Raw genomic sequence first — 13,381 nt, forward strand, 5'->3', positions numbered from 1 at the left:
AGGGATGGGACTAGACTTGAATGGAATAGAAGAGGTCCAGACCTCGGTTTTTGTCAAATATCGAACTCTGGGCAAGTAAAATGCAACTGTAGCTGAAAAATTCATTTCCTAGATCTATACCTCTTACATTCTACCACGTGTGTCACCAAAAGAGTTAAACTCTTAAGTCAGAGTGACCACAGGCAGAATGAACTCTGAGGAAGCAGATGTTAACAACCACCAGCATGGGATACTGCTTTTACAATAGCTTTACTATGGAGTTCCGTGTTCCACAGAAATGCTCAGACAAGAAATCCAAGCACACCTTCTAACCTAAGAGTCAGAAACTCTGACCATCTTCTCAGATCTTGGAAATCACAGGATCAAGTTGCAACAAAGCTATTAAGGCGCTTCTGCTCCTAGGACAATCCTACAAGCTAGAAAAGTTATCCCTTTCCATACGTAAAACTCTACCAAGCTTAAACCTTCTGTGTGATCTGGGAGATAAGTCAGTCACAACAAGCAGTAAGCACCTTCAGAGTATTACAAAACACAACTCTGACCAAATTCTGCTCATCTTTAGCAAAAAAATTGCTGTCTGCTGTGTAGTTAAGAGAAGGACAAGTACCTGGAGCATTTGTTAATGAAATTTGCATGGAATTTGAGGCACAGAAATTGAGGCTCTTCTGGACTGTCCTTTTAATGCAGTTCTGTTGCCTCTATCAGAACCATTCATCAAGGATACCTCAAGGTTCAAAGCTTTGCTTGCCTCTGGACAGCAAATTCTTAAATCTCTATCCTTCATACTTCCTATACTAAACTGTACAAAATGCAATACTTCCTTACTGAGCTCTTGGAAGAGCTGTATGTTAGCAAGGCACCTAACCCTGTATTATGAAGGAAAAAGTGTCTTAAAATACGGAAAAATCTTTTTTCCTCGTAGGAGCTCAGTGTCAGGCAAGGCAGCATAAAAAAGTCCTCATTGCAAACAAATTTTCCCTTACCTGTTCTTGCTCCTTTTGCAGTTCTTGGCTGTTCTTAGACTTCTTTGGCTTAGAAGGGCCTCCAGGGCTGGAAAAAGTTGTTGGCAGCTTTGAAGATGGCGTATCTAACCCAAGCGATGGTGCAGCTACAGAAGAGTCCCCCAGGCGCTGTCCATCTCCAAAAAAAGGGACAAATGGGGTAGACTCGGGCTCTGAGGAAGGCCGCAGCTCGTCCAAGCTGGCATGAGATTCTCTAATCGAGTCTTGGATGTCTGTGCAGCTGTTTAAAGACATGGCCACATCCCTGTGGTCCAAGTCCTTTGGGAATGTGTTTGCTTGAGGTAGGGACACATCCACTGCTCCTTCAGTAGAGCCTGGCCTCACTGTCAGCTCATCACACTGCACCGTGGCACCCACAGCTTCCTCCTGACCAGATGAACTGCATTTCTTCATGACAACTCTTAAAGAAGACACCAGAAAGAATGAAACCAAAATCATTTATCCTAACAGTACTGCCCTCCCTGTTCTCAACATGACCAATGACACAAAGACGACAGCTAGACTCAAATATACGCCTAATTTAATGATCTGCTTCTTCCAGAAAGAATAAGCTCCAGTTGCTCTGAAGTTAGAGGTGGGGGGTCAGGGGTTTGTGCAAAAGAAAAAAACAAAACCCAAACACAACCCCAAAAACCAGAACAGGAACTACCCACTCCACAGGAAGAAAACTGCCTTCCAGGAAAAAACAGCAGTCAGTTGTAAAGCACAGCTTCTGAACGCTCCTGCCTTCTGTATATGCTGCAAAGAACTGGCTAGAAGATCACAGAAAGGCTGTCATTGTCCCCCCACCTCACCCTCCCAAACAGTCAGCAGGAGGCACTGCAGGGATTAGGAGTTTAATGCCAGAAATCCAAAGCAGGGAAGAATAAAGTCGTAGATGATTGTTCCCTCAGAGGGACTTTTAACTTTGAATTGTCTCTTTCACTCACAGGGGGGAAAAAAAAAAAAAAGAGGGGGGGAAAAAAAAAAGAAAGACGCAAACAAGCCCCTTTAATCTGCATATGACTGGTCAGTGCCAGCATCTGCAGCTGTGGGAAGCACATCTGGGCAGCAGTTTCAGATAAACAGGCAAATGCAATAATTACTGACTGCCGCGATGTTTGCCTTTTTGAACTTTTTTCATACTTTTTTTTTTTTTTTTATTTGTATTTGAAACAAAACAAATTCACCACCAGAGTGGAAAGGAAAAATAAAGAGTCCAAACTTTGCTTCTCCCAACCTGATGATGGCACTGCCTCCAGTCAGGCCAAGTGACTTCAGCATTGTCTTCTCTAGGGCATCTTTTCCTGATATCTGCAACAAAAACAGAGGAAAGTAAGTATGGCAACTGCCTCCCTGGGACAGCATTTAAAGTGCTCTTTCTAGAAAGAGGCCTGTATCAAAACAAATACCACACAGCACCAGAAACAGCTCAAAACACACTCTTTCCAGAGTTGGAAATGAGACCTGAATCCATCCATATTCACCTGTACTGCTTCATCAAATTATTTGATCTCAAGGGAATTAATTATTAAATTATCTCAAGGGAAGACGACCTACATATATTTCCGTCCCATACATACATGCAAATCGGATCCAACCTCAGCAAAGCATTATTTTTATGTCAGAAGTTAAATCACAGGAAACATCTCAGAGCTGAAAGACAGCTGATTTTATTACATACACCTCCCATCTGCTTGTAATGACCTGTTCCAGAATAAAGATGATCTGTCCACAGAGGTCAGTGGGAAGTGAAAGGGACAGCTAGGGAGAGCAAATTCCGTAATACGCACATACAAAATATTAAACAAAACATTAATAGCAAAAGATCAAAACACACAGAAAAGCAAATATTTATTAAAATGAAACCACTGTTTTGACTCGAGCTTTAAAAGAAGTTGGAAAGAAAAACACAAACAGGTCATTGAGCTCATTTTATGGGCTCAGAGGTCTAAACGGCCCAGGGTTACGTTCCAAGAAAGCTTTTTTCCATACTGACACGTCATGCTTTGAAAAGACCAACATTTTTCTACTTCCCCTCTCAAGAAAGTTCAAAAGAAACACTTTCCAGGTTGAAAAGCAGAGCTGAGTTTCTCTTATTTTTTAGGGACAGAAGGAGAAGAGACAGTTAAGAAAACTTTGCTGACTTACCTCATCTCGCATGTAAATACAGACTGGAGAGAATTCACCATGCTGTTCCATAAACTCCCTGCAATAAAAAGTGAAATACTGCAGCATCTGTACAACAGTCTGCCCCCTCCAAAACCAATATAGAGCAATAGCAAGAAGTGAAACTAGCTAGCAACACCCTACTCCATGTTCCTCCAGCAACAACCATTACAGAGTCCACAGAATCAGTATTAGACATTAGGTAGAGAATTTGCTCCAATGCATTCACAGTTCCTTAAACACAGCCCTGAAAGTTTAAAAACAAAGGAGAAATAATTAAAGTTAATTCTGAAATTAGTTGATCTTACTAGATAAATTTGAGCACATCATTCTTCATGTGCCTGCATACTTGATCTGGAACATGACTTAATAATACTTGATCTTTTTAATACCTTACCTAAGTTAAATAATTTATGACAGTTGAGACTGTACTTTGCTTGGGGACAGGTCAGCTTCTTTCCATGTATGCACACCAACAAACAGAATGAAACACTGCTCTAAAGCAAATAATCTGAGGAGAAACAATTTGCCTGTCTTAGTATCAGATAGATTAAAAAAGAAAAAAGAAAGTGAAAAAGACACGGCAGAAGCTTTCAGATTCTGGAGACCAGGGACAAAACAAAGCCAAAGGCTGCTGCAGTAGATAAAGTGAAGATCAACCCACATTTAAGCATTTCAGTGAGGTAGGATACATACTAGCAATGATGCAAACTGCTGACAGGCCATCTGCAGAGGAAGACCTAAGTGAAGGACTCTTAGCACAGAAAAGGGGGAGAAAAACAGTAAGATGCTACTCTTGACAAGATGCTACTCTTCCCATTCTCCTCTAGATAAGCAATTCTGAGGCGTTCAGGTAGAAGAGAAGCTTTATTACACATTCACTGATCAAACACAGAAGATGGACAGAGAAAAGACAATCACTGCCTGTCACAGCAAGTCTCAGTTCTCATCCATCCAAGATCATGCAATTTCAAAAGGGAGCACATGTGGAAAACCCTACAACAGGGTGTTCTTAATGGAGGGAAAAAAAAAAAAAAAAAAGGACTAACACTTTTAGCAAGGAGACCTCAGATGTCTGTAGAAAAGTAAAATGCCTTAAAGAATTAACCAGTACATCGCATTACACTGAAGTACTGAAATCAGTGAGATATTTTGATTCAACAGCAGCAGCAGAACTCTTTCATGTTGGTCTCCCCTTCAGCAGTCAAAGTGAAACTCAAACTGAAATCAGCTGAGAATGTGGTAGAACACAAGATGGAGAATAGTTTGCTTCTCCCCCCCCAAGCACACCAATGGCAAAAGATGACCAGGAGAACACTGTCCATCCTGAGACAGCAGTGGTTGGGAATGATAACTAGCTGGATTCTCACAAGCATTTTTTTCAAAAGATTTAGATTCAAAAGTCTCAGCCTAACTTATCAGGAGAAACTGCAAAACAAAAGGTGAGAAAGTTGCCCCAGGATATTCCCCATCGACACAGTGAGAACTGATGAGATTCGTCCTTCTCCATAACACTCTAGTAGCTCTTGTTAGCACATTCTGTCCTGAGCCATCATTGCAGTTGCAGCAGGACATCCCTTGGTAAGGAGCTGTACATACCATCTGCACTGCAACAGCTGTTTTATCGTCAAAAGCAAAACAGCTGAAGTTCTTCCTCATGGGAGACTCCCTTGAGCTCAGTGCTCTCTGGAGTCCAGTCTCTGCAGGGAAAAAATGGCTTTCCCCTACGCCTCGCCCCACCAGGAAACAATCACCCATCGCCTTGGGTGACTTGAAGAGAAATCATCTCTCTGCAAATCAGCTAATGAAATCCACCCCACAGCCCAGTAAAGCGACACATCCTTGCTCATCTCCTGAGGCCTCTGACAAAAGAGGCTGAAGCTAGTCTCTGACATCAACTTGCCATTTTATGCCCTTTTATGCTGGTGTTGGCTACTGAACTCATGAGGAGCTTTGCAAATGACTGACAGGGTTATGTGAAGACTCGCACTTAACTGCCTCTTCAGTCACCGGATTCTAATCTTGGCAGTGAACTTCACAGGAAAAAACAAAACCTGCAGGACCCTGGCAGCCTGAAAAAAAAAATAAATCCAGTATTTTTCACTGGACATTAGAAGTTTTGCAAAGATATTTCTACTTCAATCGGTTCTCTGCATTGCTTGTAATTCTGCAGTAGCAGTCATATTTACACATTCTCCTAAATATATTTGCAAAACATTCATCAACTTGGTGTCCAAGTGTCACAAAATTTAAGCAGGAACTCAGACTGCTTATATCTAGTGCATCACTTAGACCTATCGCCTGTATCTTCAGGGACTCATTCTCTATCTTGTGCTTTAATTTGTGAGTGTCATACCTGGGGGATGGAACAGGGAATGAGTATCAGAAAATTATGTCAGTGATCAAGGCTGGGTTCGTTCTGACTGTTCCTAGAGAGGAGTTTAATGAACAGAATTTCAATACTTAAAACATTCTTCCTTCAGCATTGTGTAACTTAAACATATGTATTTTGTGATGAATATTACCAGACACAAAGTTATCTCCAGGGTTAATGTAAGAAAAGGATTCCTTAAATAATAGTCAAAATCCATTCAGTCAACTGAGCATCTAATTCTGAAGTGACTATGTACATTGCATAGCATGTCTGTGCTGAACACGCTGACCGCTGCTGTTAGAAAGGCTTCTACTTCACAGCTGGTAAGTCCACAAATAGGCACACAATAAACCCACCCCAAAGGTGATTATTATAACCACCATTATGGAAAGACCACCTTAAGACAGGGATAACATTTTCTGTTCAGGTAAGAAGGAAGGAAAATAACCCTTAGCACTTTAGCAGTCTGCTTCCACAGCAGAACACAAGAGTCTGCATACCCAAATGCATCTTTCTACTTTCAATGCGGCGATTCCAATAATCTTAAGTATCATAATAATGTTCAAAGTTACTTAACAACAATAGCTTTGCCAATATTACGTTATGTAGTCTTTCTATTATGGCCAAAATACGTCACTTATGATGAGCAACTTAGAAGACTATATACACAATCAATGTCTTACGTAGTATTTTTAACACAAATCTATTTAGCCCGGCACAAAGTGACATAACAAACTGAATGGGGAAGGAGTCAGCCAGCCTACAGAGTAGAAAATAAAGGGAAATAGCTATTAAGCTCTGGGAAAATTCGTCAAGGACATTTACATTTAGATTCAAAACTCAGCTTCAATGAAATGTAAGTGAAATAACTGGAACAAGAAGTCAGGATTGAGAGAGCCACCTGGAAAATTATGAAAATCCTTGAGTAATCCGCAAGAGCCCATCAAAGAGTTCCAGCTGGAGGATGTGAGGGAGCAAACCTGTTAAGCACAGACCAGAATTGAGACTTCTGTTTGGTTTAATTGTGGCAGTCTATGTCCCATCTTGATCTAAAGGTTAAAACTTAGGCCTTTCTAAAAACATTCAACAGCACAGTGATATGGGACAAGGTGATCCAATGAAACTGAGAAGCTCCACTCACTAGAGGTAGCAAATCCAAACACAGTAACCTGTAAATCCAGTCCTGAGGGTTGGGTCTGGTTTAGGGAAGTCAAGGGCTGACAACTACCTCCAGACCAGCTGCAGCAGATTATGGGATTTACAGTCCTGAGGTACCATTCCTTCAGAACGCTTCTCCCAGTCACTGCATCAAATCCCACTGCGCGGAAAGCGACGGATACACCCAGAGCACCCAAACTATTACAGTCAAGCTTCAGATTATGAAACACAGTTAACTTTCTAACTCAAGATGAACCACCAAAGCAACACTAGAATAGATCTGCCACCATTTGCGGTTCTGCAATTAGTTATTCTGTGTCAAGGACAGAAAGCTGTATACAATGCTCTGCAGGAATCAAGAGATTAAGTTCCTAATATAGAACGAGCAGCATCTTGTGAACCAAGACCCAGGCTCCAACCTCCCTCACTCCCTTCGCAGCAGTAACCGAGTAAATTTCAAACGCTTGATGAGGAAAGGCAGAAAAAAAATCTTGTCTCTTCAATGGAAGATTGGAACAATTTTAGCACGCCATAGCAGACCATGTGCACCCAGATTTTTCCAGACAATCCAAGAGAGCTAGTCGTCCCTACCTTATTTTCAATGGTTTTTGCTTCCAAACAGGATCAGCTGTATCCCTACAGTAATCCTCGATAAAAGTGCACAAAAGAAAAAGGACTGCTGAGACATGAAGGAAATGGTACAGAATCACAGAATTGTGCAGATAAAACAGCCCAGAGGAATAAAAGCTTGAACCTCAAGTTGCCTGTCTATTAGGAAAGGTGGATGATCGCCATTTAGGAGAGAAGCCGAGGCACAATGGAACACACGTCCTCACCACACAGACCCATGAGAGAGGAAACCAATTTGACTTACACAACCTAGTTTCATTCATATTTCCAAATCTGCTTTCTCAAGTCAAGCAGCTCTTTGCATTGAAGAGCCTTCTAAAAATGTATGGAAAATACCTGAACTTAATGAATGGTACCACAAAAGTAGCAGAGTCATAGTCATTGTCAAAACTGTCTTCAAGTGTCCAGACTGCAATCACTTCTATGTATAACAGTCTACAAAGCTGCTGAAGCTGCCAGACAGGCAAGAGTAGGAGACAGAAAAACAACAGTTCTCCCAAGCCTAATGCTAAAAGAGTATACAATGCTTGAGCCCTCAACCAATCTCTGCAGAACAGACTCCAAGCAAAGATCCCCCAGAGACTTATTTTTGTATAACTCTTGGAAGCCAGCAGGCTCCTCCTCCAGCTGCTGTTAATCCATTACATGCATTCACTGAGGCAAGCACACACATCAAACACATTGTCATTTCTTTGATGTGCTGTTCTTCAGAAGGGGAACGGCAAGCAGATTAGATTCCTTCATGTAGTGATCTGACAGGGCCTGTAAACATCTTGTGCAAGCACTGCCGCATGCTGAGAGGAGGAGCAGCCTTACAATAGCTTCCAGACCTTCTTCAGACCCAATTAGCCAAGATGGACGCTGGAAACCTGGGGGAAATTCCAGTGGATTTAGAATACTTCCCCTCACGCACTTAGAGCAGCTGAGCATTCCAGGAAAACATCTCCAGTTGGAAAGTCAAAGGAAGGATTCAGCAAAAATCAACAACTAGCTGACTAGTTAGTCAACTGAGTCAATACACACTGAAAAGAAGCACAGCCCATGAAATCTATATGGATGGCTATAGATCCAGCTTGTTTTGTGATTAAGTCACACACAGCATCTTTGCTGCTTGTTGAACTTAATCAAAAGTTTGCAAAGTCCATCCAAACATCTGAGTTCAGCCTCCAGAGAGCAGAAAAGAACAGCTGTTAAGAAAAGAAATTAAGTTAATAATGCTTAGCACACTGTAGCAGTTAGAATCTTAAGAAGAGCAGCATGTAAATTAACTATTAGTATTACAATAAACTGTAACAAATAAAACCACTCCAAAGGAGCAAAATTATGTAAAAAGCTCAAAATTTAAGCCAAAGAAATAACCAACTAATGTGTGAGAAAGCCACACAAAGGCTATTTGTCACTGTCCATAATTACCACCCGCACCGGTTCCCAAACTCCAACAGGCACTCTTCTCCTCCCAGAGGGCACAAAGTATGTAGTAAGGTACAAGAGGGGCCTTAAAACACCCAGGGAAACTATACCTGGCTTTTCTTGCCTATCTCTTTCCTCAATCAAAAGAAAAAGAATTATTTTCTCTCTAACATTTGCACAAAGACTGCTCCTTTTGACTTCAGAATAAACATCACAGTGTAGACCTGGTCCTTGACCATTAAAGACAAAAAGAGAATGATAAGTAAGACTCATTTATATCACTTTAGAGTCACTATACTACCTCAAGCATTTCTTCAAATGATGGTTTGATGATACAAAATGTTGAGTAGAAAAACTGACAGATGCCATTCCTACCCATCTGCTGCTTCCTCCTTTTGGATCCTTGTTTCCAGACATGCTACACTTGTTGTCATAACTGCCTATGAACAACAACTGTCAACTGGGTTAGGAAACTTATCTACCTGAAAGATAACATAGGGAAAATACTATTTTTCATCTGAATCAGTTACTTAAGCCAATTCCACACAAAGCTGCACAAATAGTATGAGGGGAGTTAGATAGGAGGGCGGGAAGTGAGCACTACCTGTTCAATCCCCTAATGCTGCACAGAAGATGCCCCAATCCAAGCTCCCTCCCTGGCCCAGCACTAGTCACTCCTTTGATCTTGTTATGGGACGGTCAGGGAGCTAAGCTAGCAGAAAACTAACAGCACATCATTGGGAGGCTGGGAGAATTAGTTCCTTCACCCTGGAAACAGCTCTGGAGCAACTCCAGTCACACAATTCAACTGTGCAACCCTGACTTAATGAGACAACATCAGCCAATTCAATCCCAGAACCATGCTCCTTAGGCTATTTCAATTGCAGTGTAGAACAAGCAACTTTAAACTTCAGTTACAGTAATTGATGCTAGTAGATGTTAGTCTAGTACTAACACATACCTGTAACCAGTAACCATATTACTATGGCTCAGCTAACAGGTGACAATCCATCATTTTGCATCCTGTAACTGTACCCTAAAAGGTTCAGCTTATCCGAATGCTACTGCACCATCACCCTTACTACTGACTACTTTTCTAGCACCACAGCCTTGGAGACTTCAAAAGTTTTGACACAGAAAGCTACTGTCTCTTTAGATGAGTATTTAATTTGTTTGAGAAATTAACAAAAATAGTTTCAACTACCATAGAACAGCATCTGTACAGATGAGCAAGAAATTCAAATGCAACAGAGTAACTAGCAGAAGGTGAGGAATGTAAGAGAAAGAAAAAAGTGCATTTTTTTCAAGAGAAAGGTAAAGCCAACTACAACAGAAAAAAAAATAAAATAAATTTGGAAATTCTGTTCAGAATAGAATGGCTGTCACACCTTCAAGGCTTCATCTTCCAAGCCATAACAAAATATAAGAACTGTCTTTGGAGAGAAGTTTATTAGCTTGACAATTCAAAACAAGACAGTATTTTTAAGTCAAAACTAAAGACGAAAGAAAGCACTCAACATAGACTGGACTGTAATAAGATTTCTAACCCATGTATATATTCAATAAATGTAGGACCAGAAATTCTTCCATTTAAACAGGATTTAATCAGTCTTTTGAAGATTCCACATCAGCAGGCTGAGCACTCCCAATCTCCTTGAAGAACTTGCACAACAGCAAGCCTCAAAAGCAGTAGCAACTTGCTTAAGAAAGAATCCTCTACGCCACATGGAACCGCAGCACAGAAATCTGGTGATCAAGAGAATCCAAGCTACTATCCCAACTCTGGCAGTAACTTGACTTCAAACAAGTTTGTGTAAAAGACAGGTGCAGCAATATATCCAGTTATAGTTTCTTCCTAGCCTTAGCAGTCTGTGACCAGTTTATGCCCTGAACCAGGAGTGCTTCTCCAGGATTAAAAAATAACAATTAAACTACGGAATGTCAAATCTGAAAGAGCAAGGAAAAGGCAAACGTCCGTGCTGTAAAGGAAAAACCAGAGTCAAATAAGTGCAAATACTACAAATCTGCAGGATTTAGCTGGATCATGGTAACAACTAACTACTGGTATGCAGAGATCCATCCGAACAAGTATTTTCTTGCTGCATTGCTCACCTGATCTTTGCAAAATGGTTGAGAAGTTCCCACAAAGTCTGTTGACAGAGAAAGGTGTCTTGTAAACGGGAGCCATCATCTAACTGTAATGCGATCCGAACCTATAGGAAAAATACACTGAATTAATCTGAAAATTGAACAAAACCTTTTTTTTTTTTCTTTACAACTACTTTTTTCAATATTTCAACGATCTCTAGAACCTGCTATCCAAAAAAACCCATTACTTCCTTCTAAACACTTGTTGCAAAGGATTACGTTAGTTAAAAATGCAGAGGAGTATTATTTTAGAAGTTAGTATTTAGAATAGTTCTATTCTGCTACGAATATGAGTATTATATGTGAGGATCTTATAAGAGACAGTGTCAAAGGTCTCACTGAAGTCCAGGTAGACAATATCCACTGCTCTCCCCTCACCTACTAGGCCAGTCATTTTATCACAGAAGCTTATCAAGTTGGTCAAGCCTGACTTCCCCTTGTTGAATCCATGCTGGCTACTCCTGATGATTTTGTTGTCATTCATGTGCCTGGAAATGGTCTCCAGGATTAGCTTCACTGTCACCTTCCCAGGGTTCAAGGTGAGCCTGACCTAGCTGTAGTTCCCCATGTCTTCCTCCTTGCCCTTTTTTGAATACAGGAGTGACATTTGCTTTCCTCCAGTCTTCAGACACTTCTCCCAATCGCCATGATTGATCAAAGACTACTGAAAGTGGTCTCGCAGTGACATCTGCCAGCTCCCTCATCACTCATGGGTGCATCCCATCGGGGCCCATGGACTTAAACTTCAGTTTGCTCAAGTATTCCCTGACCTGATCCTCTTCCACCAAGGGTACGTCTTCCTTGCTCCAGCCTTTCCCCCAGTCTCTGGGACTTGAGATTCCTGAAGACTGGTCTTGCCAGTAAAGACTGAGGCAAAGGCGGCATTTAGCCTTTTCCATGTCCCATGTAACCAAGTCCCTTGCCTTGTTGATCAATGGGCCCGTGTTTTCCCTAGCCTTCCTTTTGTCACCCATGTACTTAAAGAGCCCTTCTTGTTGTCTTTGACATCCCTGGCCAGATTCAATTCCAGCTGGGCTTAAGCTTTCCTAACTTCATCCCTGGGTGTCGGACAAGGTCGCTCTGTTCCTTCCAGGTTACCCATCCTTGTTTTCACTCTTTGTATGCTGCCTTTTTGTGTTTGAGTTTGGCCAGGAGCTTCTTGTTCATCCATGCAGGCATTCTGGCATTTTTGCCTGACTTCCTATTCATTGAAACAGACCACTCTTGAGCATGGAAGAGGTAATCCTTGAATATTAACCACTTTTCTTGGGCCCCTCTTCCCTGCCATATCCTGAACTGAAACATATTCAGACAAAGGCCAATGCAAGCATCCCAAATAATGTGTCATCACGAGCAACTGAGATGTTCTGTTTTACACTAGCTGAAATTTTACAGCAAGGGTCTTCGCAGCTATATCAAATGAATACCAATAACCCAGACAGGATTAAAGCAGCTGCATAAACTAAAACACCAACCCAGAGGTCTGTTGACTTAAGCATTGATTTGCAGAACTACCACCCTGAGGCAGAACAAACAGTATACCTGCACATCCACACAGAGAAACAACGAATACAGCCTATGAGTTATTGCAGACCCAACCAACTATTATCAGTCCAAAAAGACTACATGTGTGACTTGCAACTCACTAATGCTTCCTAACCACAAAATTTTGACATAGGATTTAAGAGTGAATTAATCAAAAATCTCAAAATTAATTCTGGACATTCAGTTATCAAGTTCTTAAACACCTACAGAAAAAGGCAAAGGACAGCTAGCCACCTGTTCTAACACACCTCTTCCAACCTGGAATGTGAACATTCATGTTCGTTAGCAGGTGCTCATGCAGATCCTACATATTCGTCAGAGAATTACTACCAAAAAAAAACCCCAACTCAAAGGCATTTCTAAAATGAATGCACTGAGGACAGTTCTGAAAAACTTCAAACTCCTGATGGTCCCAAGGGAAGAATCTTGCAGATGACCAAGAGATGGAGAATGGCAGAGGACTTCAGGAGTTATCTTTACCTTTTAGAGAATATTCAGCCTTCTTGTTCAAAATGTTTAAGTTTTCCCAATTAGCTCACCTGTCTAAGTAAAAAAAAAAAAAAAAAAAGTATCCCTATTAGATACTACCTAGTGTCTCTAGTCAACTATGGTTTTCTGAAGCCCACAGAAGTGGCCTTATTCAAAAGTCTGAGAAAGACATAAACCTAGGACAGCAACAGAAGCTTCCTTTCATTCTGTGTTTTCACACGTCCCTACCAACAACCTCAGCGCATCCTCTTTCTCTGTGAGAGCGCGTGCACGATGTGTGCGTGATGTGTGTAAGAGCATCAGGGGGAGAGACAGAGAGAGATGGGAAAAAATAGACGCCACGCACTCTGGGAATCAACTGTGATTTCCTTGGAGGAGTATGTTTGTCATCTGCCTCAGCTCCTACTAGTCCTTGCAGGACTGCAAATTGTGATCTGCTGGAGACAGAAATTTGTCT

General features: G+C 41.3%; 1 protein-coding gene across 1 annotated transcript in view; it reads right to left on the reverse strand.

Moving 5' to 3' along the window:
* The window catches only part of ASPSCR1 (ASPSCR1 tether for SLC2A4, UBX domain containing), a 48,935-nt gene that overhangs the window by 31,714 nt on the left and 3,840 nt on the right, over window positions 1-13,381 (reverse strand). The window contains exons 4-7 of the mRNA XM_075770734.1: window positions 10,855-10,955; window positions 3,153-3,210; window positions 2,242-2,315; window positions 984-1,422 (exon numbers count right to left, since the gene is read on the reverse strand). Of these exons, the coding sequence (XP_075626849.1) occupies window positions 984-1,422; window positions 2,242-2,315; window positions 3,153-3,210; window positions 10,855-10,955 (672 nt within the window). The remainder of the gene's footprint in view (window positions 1-983; window positions 1,423-2,241; window positions 2,316-3,152; window positions 3,211-10,854; window positions 10,956-13,381) is intronic.

The sequence above is a fragment of the Balearica regulorum genome, chromosome 18 (assembly GCF_011004875.1).
Source record: "Balearica regulorum gibbericeps isolate bBalReg1 chromosome 18, bBalReg1.pri, whole genome shotgun sequence".
Taxonomy (NCBI): domain Eukaryota; kingdom Metazoa; phylum Chordata; class Aves; order Gruiformes; family Gruidae; genus Balearica; species Balearica regulorum.